Source organism: Zingiber officinale, chromosome 11A, assembly GCF_018446385.1.
Source record: "Zingiber officinale cultivar Zhangliang chromosome 11A, Zo_v1.1, whole genome shotgun sequence".
Taxonomy (NCBI): domain Eukaryota; kingdom Viridiplantae; phylum Streptophyta; class Magnoliopsida; order Zingiberales; family Zingiberaceae; genus Zingiber; species Zingiber officinale.
This window is the reverse complement of record NC_056006.1, coordinates 70,426,018-70,448,742: the sequence shown is the minus strand read 5'-3', so window position 1 is coordinate 70,448,742 and position 22,725 is coordinate 70,426,018. Positions and strand designations below refer to the sequence as shown.

At 39.2% G+C, this 22,725-nt stretch overlaps 1 protein-coding gene across 1 annotated transcript; it reads right to left on the bottom strand.

The window, feature by feature from the left end:
* Positions 1–16,535: 16,535 nt before the first annotated feature.
* On the bottom strand, positions 16,536–17,489 carry LOC122032907 (protein LURP-one-related 15-like). The gene is made up of 3 exons (XM_042592222.1): positions 17,209–17,489; positions 16,899–17,126; positions 16,536–16,818 (listed from the first exon to the last, which is right to left on the bottom strand). The coding sequence occupies exons 1-3, from the start codon at positions 17,455–17,457 to the stop codon at positions 16,678–16,680; spliced, it is 618 nt and encodes a 205-aa protein (XP_042448156.1). The 5' UTR covers positions 17,458–17,489; the 3' UTR covers positions 16,536–16,677.
* Between the last annotated feature and the right edge of the window lie 5,236 nt (positions 17,490–22,725).

The window sequence follows — 22,725 nt, the reverse complement described above, 5'->3', positions numbered from 1 at the left end:
GCGACTTGCAAATGACTAGTTTGACTGGTCAAAGGCACCCTCCATAGCCTTGGAAGGTGTCTTCGCACTGTTCATCGAAGGCACCTTCCATCTATAGAAGGTGCCTTCCATAGAAGGCGCGGAGGCGCCTTCAACAACCTTTGAAGGCGCCTCCAGCAGCACTTGCAGCTCCATTTTGCTCCTTTGCTGCTACGATCTCCTGGGTGATTTCGGCCACCGGAATAGGGCTCACCCGAACTCAATTTTCGACCTTCTACTCAAGCAGACTTCTTCTCGTCCACTGGTGTACTCTTCCGCAGCCCTTTCATCCCTCGGATGCACCGAGCCCGTCGGCTCTCTTCCCATGTCATCCTTCTCACTAGCTGCATCTTCTGCTCGACTTCCTGTGCTCCTAAACTCCTGCACACTTAGACACAAAGATCAAAATAAAGTAAGATCTAACTTAACTTGGTTGATCACATCAAAACAACCACGGGGTCCAACATAAGATGTATAGAATTTACAAATCTATCATAAAGTTATAAACAAATAATGTTAAATAATTACGATAGTTAAAAAATAAATTATTTTAAAGTACTTACGAATCTCTGTAAGGAACTATTGACTCTTGAATGTCTTGCATCTTAGCAACTAAGTGTCTAGCCAAAGGACTTGTGTGGGTACTAACAAATGTATTGGCAAAGGAACTAGCAAAGATTATTGGGAAGATACTAGCGACGGTGCATGGGAATGTCCTAAAATTGAAGGTGGCCATAGGTACATTGCCGTTTGCTAAAGCAAACTAGCCAAGAGTACTCCATCTATGGCCACCACATTGAGACTATCAACTAAAATTGTTAACATAAAGTAAATAAAAATTTGATACATAATGAAGAACATGAAAAACTTGCCATATTTAAAAAATGATCAGAGTGTGTGTTAAACAAAACACTAAGATGTCATATCTAATTATCTATAGGAAAAAAATATAGTACATTAATAGATAAATATATAAATTTAAGACAGTCAATATATAGATAACTGATTGAGCTACGAGTTTTATAAATTTACTTATAAAAAATATATTATCATATATGAAATTAAAATATCATATTTTTCTTATATTATGATAACAAAACTTACCCATTATCAAAAATCAAAGTCATCATCATCATCATCAATTTTACTTGTATCCACATTTATCACTACTCTGCTGGGACCTCGTAGTGTTGGAATATTATATTTCTTGGTCTGAAATGTATTTACAACTTCCTCTTGTCGATATGTAATGTCTTCCCAATGTTCCTCAATTTTTTATATGTGCTTTTGTTTTACAAATAGTTCACCAATCAATTTTGTCACATTTCAAATTAGGATATAAAGCATAAAATACTTGAAGTGTTTGTTGTGCCGACACAAATGGTGCATATCTCTTATATAATTTTTTATGATTTATTTTAGCCAAATTATTCTGTGGAAATACCTGCATCCTTCTGACATAGTCAAACCAGCAACACATAAATAAAATAACTCGCATTTCTGGATAGGGGTATTCTACCTCTATAATCTTATCTAGTAAACCATAAAAATCATTACTTGCACCTCCATCATTGGATGACTAAATATAAACCCCACTATTTATCGTAGTCTTCCTCATTCCATATTCTTGAGTATGAAAATTATATCCATATATAAAATATGCTGGTCAAGTGTGTACTATTGATTTTGGATCCCACGGTAGATGGAATAGCAATTCTTGCTCAACGTAAGCTTGATTATCATGAATATAAAGTAAAATAAATAATATGTTTAAAAGTCAAGATATGTGCAAACCAAATTTTGATTGTCTACTTACATATGCTTTAAACCATGGTGTAAATTCTTCATTGCAGAATAAATTAAACTCTTGTGTCGATATTTCAGAATTTAAGTTTTAGGAAATCCTACCATAAAAAAATAGATTATAACACAAACAATTTATGACATAATAAATACAAAAAATAGGAAATATATATTAACTTGAAGTATGATGTTACTTCTGGATAATTCAGTAAAATATATGAATTGTCTACCCGCCATTCTTGACTAGTTAAGTATCTCTGTTTACATGATCCACTTGGTCGATCAAGATAGTTAAAAATTAAGAATAAGTTAAAATTTAGATCAATAGGATCCTCATCATTTCTCTCACTCTCTATCTTTTGCTTTGAACGTGAGACTCAAACAATATGGTGCAAAAGTTGTTATTTCTTGCACAATGTATGCATTAACAATAGAGGCTTCAACACATGCCTTATTTTTTAATTTTTTTCTTCAAATGATATAGGAATCTGATTGTAATTAAACAAATTATTTTAGATATTAATATATAATAAAATTAGTCAATTTTTATGCATTAATGACAAAGTATAAAAGATGAAAAATTTGTCTTTCAAATGGATACATCCATTGAAAATGGATAGAACCTCCAACTTTGGCTTCATATAGCAAGTGAACCAAAAGATATTTCATTAAATAAAAAAAATAAAGATGGAAATCTCCTTTCTAAATTACACAAAATGATTGGAATATCTCTCTCTAACGTCTCTATGTGTAAAAGTCTTAAAACTGTTGAGCAAATATCATGAAGGAATATGCTTAACTCCATAATAGCACCTCATACAAAATTTTGTAAGAATTCCTTAAAAGCAAAAGGAATTAGCCTTTCTATGAATATATGGCAATCATAACTTTTCAAATCAATCAATTTACATTCCTTCAAATTGACACATCTCCCAATATTAGAGACATAACTATTAGGAAATCTCAATGATTTCAACTATTCACAAACAACACATCTCTGATCCTTATTCAATGTATAAATTGTCTTTAGATTTGGTCTCCTACTACTTTCATCAATATCAAGAGTGGATCGTTTACAAAGGAGTTAATATATTTTCTTACATTCATATTGTCTTTCATTTTTTCAGAGATATCTATCACTGTATTTATCAAATTTTCAAAAACATTCATCTTAATATGCATTATATCAAAATTATGATGAATCAAAGGACTCGTCAAATATGACAAATCCCAAAATATACTCCATTTAGTCCATTTATGTGTACTTCCATATTCATATGTTGTACCATATGACTCTTCAATAACAGATGGAAAGTTCAGCACTCTGTATCAAATCTGTTCACCTGTTAATCTCAATGGTGGAGGTGTTCTTTTAATTATATTCTTAGTGAATTCTTCTTTATTCCTTCTGGAATTATGATTTAGTGATAAAAATTATCTATGACATTCAAAATAACTTAGCTTCTTCCCAAGTTTAATCTGATTGATTTTGATCTCTCCATACATATTGGGCATCCTAAGATTACAATAGTATTCCATCCCAATAACATACCATAAGTCATTTATGGTTCAAAGAAGAGCATCCTTTGTTATAAACATGTGATTAGTATGAACATCATATGTAGGAAAACCTTCATACCATAGTTGTTTCAACTCCGCAATCAATGGTTGCATATAAACATCAACTTCTTTAGATTTTGGGGGTCAGACACAGCCAATGTTAAAAACATATATGGTAATTTCATGCATATCCCAAGTGGAAAATTATACAGAGTTAAGATAACTAGCCAACAAGAATAATTTCTTCCTGATTTGTCAAATGGAGCAAATCTATCAACACAAAGACCTAACCCAATGCTTCAAATTTCATTTAAAAATTCAGAATATGTTCTATTAAAAATTTTCTATGCCTTTGCATCTGATGGATGACACATTAGCCCCTCTTCTATTTCATGATTTGCATGTCAAGTCATGTGTTGAACAAAGACCTTTAATACATAAAGCCTTTGTAACCTAGGTGTTAGAGACAAATAAAACAATTGAGTGTATGATTTACATCGTTGTTGACTCCTTCTGGTGCTCTTGTACCTAACTTGATTACAGAATTTACAAACATATGCATCTTCATCATCTCCCCAATATAGCATACAACCATCTCTGAAAATATTAATTCTTTCCATTGAAAGACCTAATTCTTTCACAAGTTTTTTCATATTGTAAACATCATTGGGTATTTTGTGATCACATGCCAATACCTCTCCAATAACTTGAACAAAATCATTAAAACAATCTTTAGACACATTATGCTCTACCTTAACATTCAACAGTCCTACTGTGAGAGATAATTTAGTGTGATTGTCATAACCAGCCACACTAGTTCATCTGCAGCACTCAACAATTCCTTAAATTGGAGACATGGTTCATTATTCGCATTTTCATCAACAGCTAGTGCTTCTACCTCCGCCAATGGTGATGCATAAGTAGTAAACATTTGTTCAACTATTGGAAGAAAACTAGAACTTGTACCACTCGATTCAAAAATAAAATTTTGAACCATTGCATCAATTATGATCCTCTGATATGGATTTATTGAGCATAATAACTCCGATCCTCACTAACTTAAACTTGTATATTTTATCCATAATCATCATCAAATATGAACGGTTCACCATGAGATGTGTAATTATAGCAATTCAGGGTAAAACCAAATATATAAAGATGTTCTCGAACATTATCACACTATAAAAATTTACCATTGTAACACTTTCTATGTTAGGACCAAAAGAATTTAGATATCTTTACAATAGTATGATATTATTCACTTTGGGTCTAAACCCTCATAGTTTAATTTTTGTATTCTACCCAAAATGATTCATACCATTGGAGATATATTTTGTTGGGGATCATATGGCCTGCTAAAAGGGAGGTTGGATAGACGATGCCCCCAATCTGATTGCTTCATACAATGTTAGCTTGCATAGTGGAATAAAAGCAAATGCAAATACAAAGCTAAAGACAATAAGGAAAATAAGCAAACTGCTAACACGTTTCCTTTAACGTGGTTTGGAGATTAGGTCTCCTACTCCACGGTTGTTCGTAAGGTGGACGATCACTCAATCCTTCGGTGGATTAGCCCCTGACAAACTCTGACTATCTCAAGTATCATTGTGGGTGGAAAAACCTCACTACAACTCCATCCAAGATCTCTTGGACACAAAGAAAACCATGAGTACTTAGTGACTACTAATTAGGGTTAACCACCTCTAATTTCGTCATCTTGGTCAGCCATCCCAAGCTCCATTATATAGGGCTTGGGAAAATCAGCAAGGCTAATTTTACCGTTACCAATCGACTATTCCTTACACCAGTCGACTGGTGCCATCCCAGCAGTACTCCAACGGCTCTATACTAATCGACTGGTCTTTGCACTAGTCAACTGATCCCTACCATTCAGGCACAGAAACTCTTTATACTCTGCACAGTTAGCTGGTAAAACCCTAAACTCCCTTTCCGAGTACATTTCTCTCGCACTCGAACCCTCACGACCCACTTGACTCTTTTTCACAGCTTTAACCTCTTGCCTTCAAGACTACTTCCTTTAGCTCTCATCCCTCGAATGCATTCAAGCTCGCGGCTTGTCCCCAATGTCATCCTTCGCGTATGCCTCGAAGTCGCTTCCCTCGGTCCTTGTCCTTGTTACCCTGTCTATGGTCCCTCAGATGCTCCATCCTTCACCGGGCCTGAAGCCATCAAGTTGAGTCAAATGTGTATCCCGCAAACCTGCACATTTATATACACATCAAATATAAGGGTGAACCTAATTTAAACCCTTTACCCAAACATCAAAACACATGGTCGCACAGACCATTGGGATTGCTCCAACAAGCTTTCCCTTTTTAATGTTTGGCAATAAGTGTAAGTTAGGAAAAACATAATAGCAAAATGATAAGCTAATAACAAATGGACTTACGTTGCCAAGGCTACACACTTGGACTTACCCCGTCGAGAAATGGACTTACGTTGCCAAGACTACACACTTGGACTTACACTGCCGAGTCAATATGCAATATACATTGAAACCTATCACAAGGCTCCTCCTACACCTAAGCTCTCCATTAAGCTAGGAATTTTATCACAGGGATATTTAAGAACCTATTACAAGGCTCCCCCTACATGCAAAGGCATTTAAGTTTTTCCTAACTAAACCTTACTTCTCCCCCTTTGCCTAATATTAAAGAGCTCCCAACAATATCCCAATTGTTGAAACTTGATCATCTAAACTGACCCTAAACTAGTGTATTTATCCTCCAAGGATCTCATACACCATATGAGCTGACTTGGTAAAAATTAGTGCTAAAAAATAATTTCAGACTAGTATCAGTCGACTGCCCCATACATCAGTCAACTGCTCTCATCAAAACGAACTCACAAAAGTATTCTGTGGCTGAATCACATTGTTGGTAACTGCACCAATAGACTGGTACCCTATTTTCAGCCTAATCAGCATTTCTGACACGATTTTAGAAATCTATAAAAAAAAAATTCTACAGATATCCAAAAATCATCCAAATTTTATGGAAATGTCTGTTTTTCCCATGTCTACTTGGAAAATATACATTTAAAAATATATCTATCACAAATCCTAAGATTGACACAAAATTCAAAATTAGCTAAATGGTTCAATTGAACCTTGACCTAAGTCCTAGTTTTAGCTTCCTCTTGATGTATTTGCCCATACTAACCCTCAATATATCCCTAGTATTGGTTTATATGGCATCTATACATCTAAAATCAATTATCATGTAATATGAACCCAATTCATATTTCTAAGCATGAAACTCATCCCAATTATGTCAAATCTCTAGGTTTGAGACTCAAGTTCGTCTCCAAACCACTTGGCACATTCCATGATCCATCTAGAATCCCAAGTAATACCCACTTGAGATTCATTGGTCATGCGTCCCAAATTAACTCTTTGAGCTCCCCTATAGCTCTTAACCTTAGCCATTTTCTTAGATGCTTTCTCCACTATTGCCAAACCACAATGGTGCACCTTGGACACCTCATCCTTCCTATAATCATATGCAACCCTAGCATATTTCTTCTTATTGGCATTGGATGACTCTCCCTTACCATGATCATTTGCCACCCTAGCATATGATATCTCCTTGGCCATGGAGGAACTAGAACTGTATCCCAAACCTGATCTATCGTTGTTGGGTCTTTAGCTACCCAACATCATACTTAATCCCTTAGATCCAACATTGAATCTCTTAAGGAATTGTTCTACTTTTTCAAGGTTTGCCTTTAAAGCTTGATTTTCCATTTCTATGTTCCCAAACCTAGAGTCAACATGTCCACCATGGACATTCCTAGACCTACCCATTTTTCTAGGTATGTATCTTCCCTTTTCGTAATTAATGTCTTGGTTCTCCATTACCTTCTTCTCCTTAGATAATGAGAATCTAGCATGTCTAGGTTTATCGTGCATAGGTACCTTAGGGTTATTTCTAACATTTACCCTACTCTTATCATGATATCTAAAATTAAAATTGTGCATGGGCAAATGATGATAATCATTATTTCTAACATGCATGGGAGAATAAGAATTTGAATTACATTTCAAATTAGGGTATACATCCCTTACCCTTGAACCTCCCCCTTGACTCGAGCTCCTCTTCTTCTTCTCCCATTTCTTCAATTGTGCTAGCTTCTTAATCTCCCTCTTCTTAGGGTATTTGGTGTGGTAGTGGCCCTTCTACCTACATGTGAAGCATATGATGCGCAATCTCCTTCCTTGGGTTTCTTTATTCCTACAACTCCTGTTAGTATTTAAATTAACTTGAATGGGTTTAGGAGTTTCCTTCTTCTTACCCAACGGACACCTACTCTTGTAATGTCCCTTCTCATTGCACCCGAAGCAAGTGATGTGATCCTTTGACTTCACTTCTGTGGAGATGCTCACTAGGTTGGCTTCCAAGACTTCTTCTTCTTCTTCACTTGTCTTGGATTCTTCTTCAACCTTTAAGGATGTCTCCTCATCCACACTTGTGGATGGCATTTCCTCATCCTCCTTCTCCTCAGAAGTTGAACACATGTCACCTCCCAGTTGCTCCTCCTCTACTTGAGTCACTTCATCCTTTTATTCAGATTTTTCTTCCTCTTGTGTAGGAAAAGGTTCTTCACATAGAGCCTTCTTTATCTTGCTCCACAAATCATGGGGGTTCTCATATTTACCTACACGACTCATCACATCATTAGGTAAAATATCAATTAAAATAAATATTATCTTATCATTTGTCTTTGATCATGATCGTTGCTCCTCGGCCAATATCTTGGTCGGAGTCTCTTCCCTTTCTTGTCTCTTGGGACTTTGAACGGCTCCTTGACCACCATCATGATATCCCAATCCATGTTGAAAAGACCTCGATCTTTATCATCCAATAGGTGATGTCCCATAAGCCTCCTCCTTCAAACTTCGGAGGTACTATCAAATTAGTCATCTTCTTGTAGTTGCTCTTCTAGGCGGTTAGTCTGGTGAAGTGCGACCTTGGCTCTGATACTACTTGTTGGGGATCGTATGACCGGCTAGAAGGGGAGTTAGATAGACGGTGCCCCCAATCCGACTACTTCCTACAAAATTAGCTTACACAGCGGAATACAAGCAAATGCAAATACAAAGCTAAAGATAATAAGGAAAACAAGCAAACTGCTAACATGTTTCCTTTAACGTGATTTGGAGATTAGGGCTCCTACTCCAAGGCTGTCTGTAAGGTGGATGATCCCTCAATCCTTCGATGGATTAGCCCCCGCAAACTCCGACTATCTCAAGTCTCCTTATGAGTGGAAAAACCTCACCACAACTCCAACCAAGATCTCTTGGACACAGAGAAAACCTTGAGCACTTAGTGACTAATAATTAGGGTTAACCACCTCTAATTTGTCACTTTGGCTAGCCATCCCAAGCTCCATTATATAGAGCTTGGAAAAATCAGCAAGGCTGATTTTACCATTACCAGTTGATTGGTACCGTTACCAGTCGACTGGTCCTTGCACCAGTCGATTGGTGTCAGCCTAACGGTACTCCAATGGCTCTTTACTAGTCGACTGATTCTTGTACTAATCGATTGATCCCTGCTGTTCGGGCACAGAAACTCTCTGTGTTCTACCCCAGTCGATTGGTCCCAATACCAGTAGACTAATAACACTCTCAACATAGGGTTTCCCTTTCTGAGTACATTTCTCTCCACTCAGACCCTCACGACTCACTTAACTCTTCTTCGCAGCTTTAACCTCTTGCCTTCAAGTCTACTTCCTTTGGCTTTTGTCCCTCGAATGTATTCAAGTCCGCGGTTCGTCCCCAATGTCATCCTTCGCGTATATTTCGAAGTCGCTTCCCACATTCACTGATTAATCCTTCTAGTAGTGCAGACTTGATACCAATTGTTACATCTAAAAGAAATTCATATATTTCTACAATGATATGATATTATCCACTTTGGGCTAAAGTCTTGATAGCTTTCTGTTTGAACTCTACCCAAAAGGTCTCATACCAATGGAGATATCTTTCTCTTATAAGTCCATAATCCTTTTCATATGCTTTCAATGTGGGACTTTATTTGAAAACATATAACCCAGCATTCTGTACAGACACATTATCTTATCCCTATCCATAAACTCAATATTACTAAAAGCAAAATCTAAAAAGTTTTCCATCCCAATAATAAACTCATTAGCTAAATCAGATGTTCAGGTAAATTCTTTTTATCCATCCAACTCCTTTCTTTCTGCATTTTTCTTATTTCAATTTATTAACATATTAATCAAAATATTAGCAAATAAAAACTAATACCTCATCAACAACAACAGTAACATAATGAATGATTATAACTAAGTAATATTATAACATTAGCAATTGTTTTAATTGTGTAGTAACCTTTGCACCAAGAAAAAACGATGTCATTACTCTTCAGGTTCCACTAGAACTTAATCTTGCAAAAAAGAAATAAAACTATCTTTAACTTTTATATATGTTTTACAGATTTGAATGAATGCACTACCAAGAAACTAAGTGAAATGGAAGATGAACACAACATGAGATAAATCCATGAAAACAATCAAAAAATGTGAGAGATTTACGTGATTTGGCTTCGGATCTACAAATGTTAGCATATTTAGAATTGAATCTTATTTTATATTTTATTTGATTCCTAATACTTCCCGTAGCTTGTGACAAATATACTCAATTTTAACCACTCTCAAAATTAGTTAAAAAATCTAAGTTAATCATTGATACTAAAAAACTAGTGAAGATATCCATGAACAACATTTTTTTCTCTAACGAAGTGGTTAAATCTCAATAAATTTCATCCTTGCATAAAAGACGTAACTAAAAACAATGTGCACGGCAATTTAATTATCACAATATATTTTTATTCTCTCAAAATGGTACGTCGTTAATCATTAACTATTTAAGCTAGATAAACTCACATAAAGCAAGAGTCATAGCTTTGTACTTTGTCTTTATTCTCGTCCTAGAAGCAACAATTTCCTCTTAGCTAATCTACTATTTGTGGATTTGTGGGAGAGTTCATCCAATCTGCATTTGTATACTTTACAAACTATAGATGACAAATAAAAGAGTCTTTTGTCGAGCATTCTTGAGAAAGTAAAATTCTTGAGACTAACTACTTTATGATAGTCATGTCTAGGCCTTAAGGAATAGATTAATCATACTTATAGAAAATGCTATATCAAGCTAGGCCACTACAAAATTGTTCAAGTTGTTGAAAAAAAATTGAATGAAAACGTGGTATGTGGGTTGTAGTCCCACAACGATTGAAAGCAAGGCTTTTCGACTGATTCGGAACAAAGGGGGTTGGAAATCTAGGGCCCAGATGACAGCAACCCGAGGAATATTTTTGTGAATTCCATTATTTGTTACATCAGTCAGACAACTTGTTGGCCAGCATACAAGATAAGGAAGGTCGCCAGTTTACTTACACGTCATGTGGCACGCTTGCTTGTGTCACATGGCACGCAAGGCCACATGGCAAGCAAGCTTGCTGGCAGCCACCAACAAGCCACGTTGTGGCTTGCTGGCAAGCATGCAAGCCACAACGTGGCTTGCTCGTTGTGCTTGCAACGAGCTTGCAAGCAGAACAAGCACAACAAGGTCTATATAAGACCTTGGAGTGGAGAGGAATGAAGCAGACGAGGGAAAAGCTTCAGTGAGTTTTGAGAACAAACACCAGTGAGCTTTGTGCTTTGTGAGAGGAAAAGCTCAAGTGAGCTTTGTGTGATAAGAGCATGCTTCAATTCCTCTTTAAATCCCCATGTTTCCTTCTCTTCTGTTGTGCACTTCTTTTGCTCAACAGAAATAGTGATAGTTTTCGAATCTAGTTGAGATCGTCACGACAACCAGTGCTCGGTTGTGTTCGTGATCCTACCGTTTTATCCTGGGAAACAAACGTCCACCTGATCCTCTGAGCACCGCGGAGGGGCCGAATCTGTTTTAAGGAGACAGCGCTCTGCTGGACTCGGCATCCACTCTAAGTTCGTGGTGCAGCGCTCGACATCATGTCAGCAATTCTCAGCAGCAACGTGGCGCCGCTCGACAACTCATAGTGTCCTCGACTCACCTACTCGGCGCGTGGCTCGGCTCGCTAGAGTCGACAGTTTGAGATTATCTGCTCAAACCTACTTGATTGTAAGTTCTTGTGACTCTGGTACGCACTCAGAAGCGTGGAAAAGAGCTTCTGAGACAATCACACAGATTGTAACGGGTTTACTCCCAACAAATCTTAAAACAGATTCGTTCTGTTACTATGGCGGCAGAAAATGTTGAGATGCAACAGGCTCAACATGTGCCGGCCTCCTCCGCCCCGATTGGGAATGTGCCAATCAATCACGGGGAAAAGCCAGAAAAATTCACAGGAGTGAATTTCAAGCGGTGGCAGCAGAAGATGTTCTTCTACTTAACGACGCTAGGTCTGGCATGTATCTTGACCGAGGAAATTCCCAAGGTTGTTAAGGGTGTAGATGAGGTAAACACCCTCCTTCTGCTTGACAAATGGAACGAGTCTGAGTTCCTCTGTCGAAACTACATCCTTAACAATCTTGTCGACTCACTTTATCTTGTGTATTGTGAGATAAAAACGGCAAAGGAACTGTGGGAATCTCTGGACAAGAAATATAAATCGGAGGATGTTGGGGCCAAAAAGTTTATTGTTGGTCGTTTCCTGGACTATAAGATGAGTGACTCGAAGTTTGTAATCAGTCAAATCCAGGAGCTTCAAGTACTCTTACAAGAAATTCACTCAGAAGGTATGACTCTGAGCGAAACCTTCCAAGTGGCAGCTATCATCGAAAAGCTACCAACTGGCTGGAATGACTTTAAGAATTATTTGAAGCACAAGCGGAAGGAAATGAACCTGGAGGAACTTGTTCTTCGCCTTCGTATAGAAGAAGACAACAAGAATTAGGAGAGAAAACTGTTCTCTCAGGCTATTGTAAAAGCCAATGTTGTTGAGCACGGACAAAGCTCAAAACGGAAGCATCCAAAATCTTCCACGACGCAACCCAAAGGACAAAACATGAAAAAGAAGTTCTTTGGGAAATGCTACAATTGTGATTGTATGGGTCACAAAGCTTCAGACTGTAAAAGGCCAAAGAAGAAAAAGCCTGAGGCCAACCTGGCAGGAGAACAGAATATGGATCTCTGCGCCGTGATATCTGAAGTGAACCTAATAGGTTCCAATCCTCGGCAATGGTGGATTGATACTGGAGCCACCAGACATATGTGCTGCAACAAAGAGCTGCTCCACAACTTCGAAGAAGTCACTGGAGATAAACTGTTCATGGGGAATGACCTCGGGCAAGGATCTCACTCTAAACAATGTGTTGTATGTTCCGGAGATTCGAAAGAATCTAGTATCCGGCTCACTGTTGAGCAAGCATGGCTTTCGCATTGTTTTTGAGTCGGACAGAGTTGTATTGTCCAAAAATGGAGTGTTTATAGGAAGAGGCTATGTATCTGATGGGCTGTTTAAGCTCAATGTAATGGCCATTAGGCCCAAGATAAATAAAAATGAAAGCTCTTCCACTTATATGCTTGAGTCTTCGTGTTTGTGGCATGGTAGAGTAGGACATGTTAACTACGATATATTGCGTAGATTAATAAACATGCAAAGCATACCTACATTCCACCTTGACCCAAAACACAAGTGTGAGATTTGTGTTGAAGCGAAAATGACAAGGACATCCTTTCAACATATTGAAAGAAGTAATGAACCACTTGACCTAATCCACACTGATGTGTGCGACCTAAAAGGTACGCCAACACGTGGTGGTAATAAATATTTCATCACTTTTGTAGATAATAACACAAAATACTGTTATGTGTATCTTCTCAAAAGTAAGGATGAAGCTATAGAGAAATTCGCTCTTTATAAAAATGAGGTTGAAAACCAACGTAATAGAAAGATTAAGGTGGTCCGAAGTGACCGAGGCGGTGAATACGTATCGCCATTCGCTGAGTTGTGTGCTGAACATGGGATCAGACACGAAACAACAACTCCATATACTCCTCAGCAAAACGGAGTTGCTGAGCGAAAGAATTGAACGCTTAAGGAGATGATGAATGCTCTTCTATTAAGCTCTGGATTGCCAGAGTCCATGAGGGGGGAAGCTGTGTTAACAGCTAATTACCTTTTAAATAAGGTGCCCCGGAAGAAAATAGATAAGAGCCCTTATGAGTTGTGGAATGGAAGACAACCGTCCTACAAATATTTACGACTGTGGGGGTGTCTTGCCAAAGTGTTGGTGCCTGATCCGAAAAGGATTAAGATAAGACCAAAAACTGTTGATTGCATCTTCATTGGCTATGCACAAAACAACACTGCATATAGATTTTATGTGTATGAGTCACACATACCGGAGATACACAAGAACTAGATAATCGAATCGAGAAATCCCTCGTTCTTCGAGCATGTGTTTCCATATAAGATCCGAAAGGATGCTAGCTCCTCAAAACGGGCAAATGAAACACAAGGCGAAGAAGAAGATGATAATGATGATGAACCAGTTAAGGTTGAGCTTAGACGGAGTAAAAGAGCTCGGGTAGAAAAATCCTACGGATCGGATTTTATCACTTTCATGCTGGAAAGTGAGCCCCAGAGTTACTCAGAAGCAGTAAGCTCGTCTGATGGGCCTCACTGGAGAGAGGCAATTGCATCTGAGATAGATTCTATCTTGCAAAATCACACTTGGGAACTCGTGGATCTTCCTCCGGGAAGTAAACCACTAGGTTGCAAGTGGATTTTCAAAAGGAAAATGAAGTCAGATGGCACAATCGATAAATATAAGGCTAGATTGGTAATCAAAGGATACCAACAACAAGAAGGCCTTGATTACTTCGATACATACTCTCCGGTATCTAGAATAACTTCCATTAGAGTATTATTGGCTATCGCTGCTCTATGGAATCTCGAAATACATCAAATGGATGTAAAGACAGCCTTTCTAAACGGGGATTTAGAAGAGGAAATCTATATGGACCAACCTGAGAGGTTTTCTGTGTCAGGACAGAAACACAAGGTCTGTAGATTGGTGAAGTCATTATATGGCTTGAAACAAGCACCAAAGCAGTGGCATGAGAAATTTGATAATGCCATGAAGGAATGTGGATTCAAGATCAATGAATGTGATAAATGTGTCTACATGAGAGCCACAGAGAATGACTATGTCATCTTGTGCCTCTATGTAGATAACATACTTATCATTGGAAGTAATAATAAGATAATCAAATCCATTAAAGACATGTTGAACTCAAGATTTGACATGAAAGACATGGGCCTAGCTGATGTGATTCTAGGAATCAAAATTCTTAGAACGACAGAAGGACTTGTTCTTAATCAGTCCCATTACGTGGACAAGTTTCTTAAGAAATTCACCAAGGGTGATACTGCGTTGGCACGAACGTCGATAGATACGACTCAACATCTATCGAAAAATCGAGGTGAAAGTATCTCGCAGATAGAGTACTCGCGAGTGATTGGAAGTCTGATGTACTTGATGAGTTGTACACGACCAGACTTAGCCTACGCAGTAAGCAGACTGAGCAGATACACGAGTAATCCCAGTAATGAGTACTGGAAAGGGATAACAAGAGTACTGAGGTACTTAAGGTACACTCGTGAATATGGACTGCACTATACAAGAAATCCTGCTGTGATCGAAGGATACAGCGATGCAAGTTGGATATCTGATATACAAGACTCTAAGTCTACAAGTGGCTATGTCTTCACTCTAGCTGGTGCAGCCATTTCCTGGAAATCTTCTAAGCAAACCGTAATAACCAGATCCACGATGGAATCTGAGTTTGTAGCTCTTGACAAATGTGGTGAAGAGGCTGAATGGCTACGACAATTCTTAGAAGATATTCCACGTTGGCTAAAACCTGTGCCGGCGATTTGCATATATTGCGATAGTCGATCAGCAATCGGTCGAGCATAGAGTCATCTGTATAATGGTAAGTCTAGACATATACGTCGTAGACATAATACCATTAGACAACTACTCTCAACTGGTGTTATCACTGTTGACTATGTGAAGTCAAAGGATAACTTAGCGGATCCACTAACCAAGGGGTTAAATCGAGAGTTAGTTGCAAGCTCATCACAAGGAATAGGCTTGATGTCATTGTCAGCAATCAGTGCAGAGGACACCCAACCTATGCTGACTGGAGATCCCAAGAACTAGGTTCAAAGGGCCAACTAATCTGCACTGACTAGACACACTGTAGGGGAAGTCCCATGAAACAGTGACTAGACTAGGATAAGCCGATGGGCTTTTAATGATCAAAAAGAGTAGATGGTAACTCTTGAGAGATCACCTATGTGAGAAAGAAGTGGGGCCGCTTCGAAGAGAATTGGAGGCACAATTCTAAGAGCTTCTCATAGAACCAGGCGTATTCATGACCAAGAACAAACACACTCATAAGACCTGAACTATATCAGGGAGAGTCTTGGGTAAGATCTGTCTATGCTTACACCAATGGCCGAACAGTTCAAAGACATCACGTTTACTAATCAGCAAGTGAGCAAACAGAGATTACAAGGGAAGGTTCAAAAGATAACACCTACCTATCCTATACTCGACTCAACTATCGAAAACTATTACAAATCCTTGTTTTCATTCATGTGGGGGATTGTTGAAAAAAAAATTGAATGAAAACATGGCATGTGGGTTGTAGTCCCACAACGATTGAAAGCAAGGCTTTCCGACTGATTCGGAACAAAGGGGGTTGAAAATCTAGAGCCCAAATGACAGCAACCCGAGGGATATTTTTGTACGTAAATGCTACTAAATTAGAATAAAAAATAGTGTTTTAAAACTCTCGTACGTAAATAAAGATATCTGTTCGTTTGATCAGGCCGGAAGAAATTTTAACTATCATTATACAATTTTATAGTATCTCACAAAAAGTCTATGCTTATTCAGCCAAAACAAACTTAGCATTTATGACTGAACGGGTAGATTCCGTTCGTTTGTAAATGATCTCCTCCTGTGTTGATTAATATAATTAAAATTTATTAATTCAGAAGAAATAAAACTAGTTTTACAGAACAGATATTATATTATATTGTATTATAATAGACAACAATGAGAATTGTCATAAAATTATATAAAAAAAAAAATACAATGCTCTAAGTAGCCATTAGGGCAATACTAGACAAGATCTAGCTAAACGTTCATGTATGCACTTAACATCCTCATTCCTCGCATAGCTGCTGCACGCATTGATAAAGCTGCACCCCCTCCTGGCCCTCCTCCACCCGCTGTCGCTGTATTGGATTAACCATGACGACGACGACGACGACTTACCTTGATCTCTTCAAGAATGACTATCAACGACACAACGAAGGCGAAATCCTCGTTCGGATTCACTGTTATTTCTAGTTTGTCCCTTGCAAAAAATGCAGTCTCCCGATGCATCTGCAGTGTTAATTAATTAAATAATTCCAAACGCCGCGAGTAAGGAAAGAAAACTTTAATTGATGTATTTTTGTGCTTACTTGGGCTATGATTTCATCAGTTTCGCCAATACAAATGGTGCATTTCTGGCATCGTGCAAGTATCTTAAAATCACAGGGGGCAGCTTGGTCGGTGGTGTTGGTGGCCAAGAACACATCAAAGTTGTCCTTCCACTGGAATATCTTGTGCTTGCGCACGATGAACAGCAAATCGTTCGGGCTGGAGCTGTCTCCTCTGAATACTCTCCATGTTTCGTGGCAGATAAATGCCTAAATTAATGAACAAGAACGGCCAAGCGTGAGTAAAATTGAAGGGCAAGATAAAATTTTGATGATGAAACCTTCTGCGTACCTCTGGTTTCATAGTGAGGAGAGGGTTGCCGGTGGCGTCGACGAGGCGGAGGTGGATGAAGAAGATACCACCCTTGATCACCTTGAACACCACGTCGCCGTTGGTGTCGTTGACCTTGTAAAGGTCGTTCGAGAACAAACCGCCAGTGCTAGTGAGCTTTAAATTGACGGCGTACGGGACGGTGAACTGCGGAGCGGCCACCTGCTCGGCAGGCGCAACATGTCTCGAGGTCTGCCCATATTCCGTCATGGTTGTTTGCTGCTACACAAGCCTCTGTGAAGATTTTGTGATTCAGTATTAATGGTGAGATCTGTGTGTGTTGTCCAGCCTTGTTAAATAAATATCTCAACGTGAACGTAGACACGATCAGTAGGCAGGAAGAAGTCAAGTCAGCGTGGGTTATTAAAAATGCAATTGCGCGCGCGTTCGTTGTATCTTCTTGTTTGCGTACTGCAATAGGAGAGCTGGAGTTGGACTGAAGCTTCTTGCAAACTCACAAAACAATTCATTGAAGCTTCTTGCAAACTCAGAAAACTTTTGGCAAACAAACTTTTGGTTTAGACGGGCTTCCGAGTTCCGCCTCCTGCGAGCTTGTGCACCGTGGCTAGACTGTTACACATAAGCACAAATGAGCTGTCACATAGGCGCTTTCTTATACATAATTTAAATACATTATACTTATACTAGAATGTACTAGTTCTTCTATACATGTCATAGAATATATTAGCTGTACATATACTACGTACAAATGTACTTTTAAGGGACACTCTACGCGATAAATAAGCGTTCCCGCCTTATTTATAAGCATCCCAGTACGTAAAAACTATGATTAATTGTTGGTCTTCTCCCTCATCTTTCACTCTTTTATATATATATATATATATATAAATACATATATTATATCATGTGAATATCTAAAAAAAAATTTAACTTGAACACTATAACCCAATTCTTAAAATCTAAAGACAAAAATTTTTATCATCAATTTTAAAATGAGTTCAAAATTATACAACTAATAATATATATATATATATATATATATATATATATATATATATATATATATATATATATATATATATATATATATATATATATATATAACCAAAAGTAAACATGGATTCCCTTATATTATGTCTGGCGAATCGTCAGATTTGGAAGGAAACCATGATAGCATACATGCGCTCACTCAGGTACCACCTCTCGCTCTCTCTGCAACACATGCTAACCGCCTACTTGTCCTCCGTAGAAGATAGAAGATAATGTATCAATCAACACCGCTATGATCATGTGACCCATCTCTGTCCATACTATGCATGTCTCCTCGTCATCACTGTCGAAATTCTCTCCTGCAGCCTCTAGCAACGGGTGCCTCCATAACCTCCCTGTCGGGACTCTATCATGTGTCAATGAACAACTAATGGCTCCAAATCATCTATGTTTAACTCCTCCTGTGTCGTGAGCCTTGGATCGCCCAATGTCGTCTCCAAACCTCATGAAGTCACTTTTAGCAAGTGACCAGCTGTCAATGAATTTGATGCGTCTTTACCGTGAGTTATTTGTTGCGGATTAGATATGTCAACTGTGATGGACCTATGCACCCTCTTAGGTTTTTTGGCAAAGCCCCAATCATAAATGAATTTGTGATATTTTTAGTACGAGTCATTTGCTACGGACTAGATAAACCTTTATGATAGGCCTATTTACCCTCTTGGACTTTTTGGCAAAACCCTAATCAGAAATGGATTTGACGTGTCTTTATCGCTAACCATTTGCTACGGACTAGATAGATCATTTTAAGGTGGATTTATTTACTTGTACATCACCATCATCCCATGTAAATCTCTCCCACATATAGTTCGCATGCTCTACTATATGATTTCATCCGCTATGGCCCCCCTCTCATACATCACCATCATATCATATAATCTCTCCCACATACAATCCTCATACTCTACCGCATGACTCCCACCATTATGACCTCCCTTCTTAGCTCTCCTCACTCCTTACTCCTCATTACTCACACTATACTCTCTGAAAGATGACATCTGGTAAATCTCCTTCCACAACGTCGAAGTGCTCCATCAGTTGTCTTACATCCCATCTAGCATCCTGCTCTAGTGGCTCATCTGCATGTCCTCTCCAACTAGCTCTCGAGTGGTGTCCATATATCCGGAGTGTCTGCCTTTTGGGTGTATCTAATAAAGAGATATCCATCCGCCATGATAGTGTAGTGGGGAACTAATGCATGTGCTCCTCCATTTATCATCTCATGCCTCCATCAGCTCTAAATTAGGTAGTAGACAAATTTTTTTAAGCAAGGTTGTACTTTGGCTTGACAGGGTGTCAACTTTAGTAGTGCCCCAGTTTTGTATTTGTAGAAGGAGAATGTGTATGACTGATAGACCTCAGTGTATCATGCCAAAAGTGCCCAAGATGGGTAGGACAGTAGAGACCTCATAGCAACCCTGACACACATGCAGCATGATATCTCTCTACCCCTAGCGACCTATCTATATACGTGATGACTATGACCTCAAAATGCATGCTCTCTCTAAGTGATCTTGAGATCACTACACTCAAGTGATGACAAAATGCATGCCCTCACTATGCCAATCTATCTGGATGCTATAATGTATGCCCCTAAGTGGGGTGTCTCTATCTATATATGATAAAATGTGTATGGTAGGATAATGACCTAAAAAATAGCATGACCTCTATAGTGTCACCTGTGTCTAATTACCTAATCAGAGAATATGTCAAGTATCCTGAAGAAATGTACCTGTATCTTCCTAAGGGCTCGCTCACCATCAAAATGTTTTCCCTTAAACATGTTGTGGTTCCTTGCCATCCAAGTGTGATGCACCATCGTTGACATGGCAAGGTAGCAAACCCTGGTCAAGGTGAGGTCCCCTAATACTACCATCTAAAAGTCCGCAACATGCATTTGTATGTCGCCATCTGAGGCCACATTTATAGCCAAACTCTAATCCATCTCCATAGCTATCAGATCAGCTCACATCTGAAGAAGATATGATCTAATGTCTTCTCATCATGTCGGCAGAAAGTGTATAATCTATCATCCAGGTAATCCCATCCAGCCCGCACTGGTAGCCTCCCATGAATCAAGAGCCACATCGTGAAAGCGTGGCTAGGGTAGAGGTCTTTATGTCATACCATCATCGCCCAAGGCTTTCTGGTTCCAGTGTCTCTAAAATAATCATAGGCCCTCTTAACACCGCCCTGCCTCTGATTGAACCAAGAGGAAAGTGTAGGATTAGAAAGATGCTAGAGGGGGAGGGTGAATAGCGATCACCGAAAATTTGATTTTAAAAATAGAATGTAGCAGAAAAAGAGCAATGCTAACACGACCAAATTTTTACTCGGTTCGGAGCATTCGGAGACTCCTACTCCATGGCCCGCACTCGTTGAGTGTTTTCATTGGGCAATCCATTAATAGTTCAAAATTGGTTACAAGTTGCAAGTACAAGAACTATATAAAAGAATTACCGACAATAAAAAAACTAATTAAAGCTGAAGTCCGGTTGTCAGTGGAGCGTAGCAATGTTGCGGGAGCCTTTTCGAAACACCGAGCAGCAACGAAGATCGTTGTAGTTGTTGGTAGAAGCTCTAGGTCGAAGGCCTTTTTATAGGTCCATTCCAAGCGTCTGGACCATGTGGCTTGGCCAATCGATGCACTCCACGTCACCTTGTGGATGAAGTTTCGAGTCCAGGCACCTGGACAGACTCTGGACGCCCGGACCGCCTCGGCGCCTGCGGCCCACTTGGGTGAACTGGGTCCAGGCGCATGGACTCCTTCCAGGTGCCCGGATTCCTTTTCTTCAGCAACTTTTCTCCCCTACAAAAAAAATGTTGACCCAGACAATCAAGGATTATATCTACCTTGCTAAAGAGAGTTAGCACAATATAGCAGATAGGGTAGCAATTAGATCCTGTCTCCTTGAGACCGGGATCTAATCAAGATCTCAGCTTAAACTTCCAAAATGGGCCTAAGTTGGATCGACGTCTATAGCTCCCTCAATGGAGAACGCGTCCTCAATGAGTCATTCTTTTTTAGTGACTTACCTTTACTTACCTACCAAGCATCTGGTCCTTCAGACCTGTTTGGACTTTCTCTGGTCTTGCTTAGTATTTGACCAAGCTGATCTACTAAGACTTGCCTACAACACTGAGTTAGCACAATAGATATAAAAATGGTAAGAAAAAATAGTGTTAGCATTATTAATAGTTCGCTCGTCCGGTCGACCGCGCACGATCGACCAGAAATCAGTTGATCATATATTACCTAAGGTTACCTCCCCCTAGGGATGCCCAGCTTCACTCACTAGGACTTACATTGTCTGGTTTCACTCACCAGGACTTCCATCACCTAGCTTCACTCATTAGGATTTGGCTTCACTTACCAGGACTTTCATAACCTACCATCACTCACTAAGCCTAGCTTCAATCACCAGGACTTCCACCACCTAGCTTCACTCACAAGTGTCCGGCTTCATTCACCAGAACTTCCACCACCTAGCTTCATTCACTAGGGTCCGGCTTTACTCACCAGGACTTCCACCATCTAGCTTCATTCACTAGGGCCCGACTTCACTCACCAAGACTTTCCCTTGCCTAACCTCCAATTAGAACTGTCACTTAGTAGACTTCTCACCTGCCTATCCTTTGGTTAGGACTTACCCTTGCTAGTCAATTTTTTCTTCCAAACATTAAACCCTTGGTCAAACTAACCAAACTAAGGTATATTGTCAAACATCGAAATCCTAGAGGTCGATTGCACCAACAGAAAGGATATGTACTGTTATCTCTGAGTTACCCGCCATGCCTATGACACTATCTCTAATGTGCACCAGCTACTTGATGAGTAAAGAGTCCGCCTGACCTACCACCTCCATATTACCACCCGCTGTAAGTATGTATGGTGCACCCAGCGTATTCATAGTGCGTCTTGCTTATCCTGTACGCATCATAGAACGTTTACTAGTATAGCTTGTTGGATCGAAAAGAATTTAGATATCTCCACAATAGCATGATATTGTCCACTTTGGGCCTAGACCCTCATGGTTTTGCTCTTGGGCTCTCCCCAAAGGGCCTCATGCCAATGGAGATATTTTTTCTCTTATAAACTAATGATCTTTTTCCATGTGTTTACAATATGGGGCTATGTTTGCAACCTTGCAACCCCAACAATCCCCCCCTCAAACAAAGGACCATAGGCTTCCCACGTCCGATCCTCGACCCACAGGTCTTCTTGCCCCTCGATCCACCCGACCTACTAGGACTTCATTGCCTAGTCGCAACTAGGAATTCCTGCCTGGTGTCTGGTCCTCTTGATCCGAACATAGGAGCCCCCACTTTCTTTGTTCGAGGTCAATATTGTATCCACATGGCTCAATCAGACCATAGCTCTTGTGCACAGTCGGCGGTTAAATCTTCTGGCAGTCCGGGCTCTGATACCAATTATTGGATCGAAAAGAATTTAGATATCTCCACAAT

Coding starts and splice junctions, on each gene's coding strand:
- LOC122032907 (XM_042592222.1), bottom strand. CDS start 17,457: ATGACGGAATATGGGCAGACCTCGAGACATGTTGCGCCTGCCGAGCAG. Junction 17,127..17,208: donor TCCTCACTATGAAACCAGAG/GTACGCAGAAGG, acceptor TCATTAATTTAG/GCATTTATCTGCCACGAAAC. Junction 16,819..16,898: donor CTGATGAAATCATAGCCCAA/GTAAGCACAAAA, acceptor TTAACACTGCAG/ATGCATCGGGAGACTGCATT.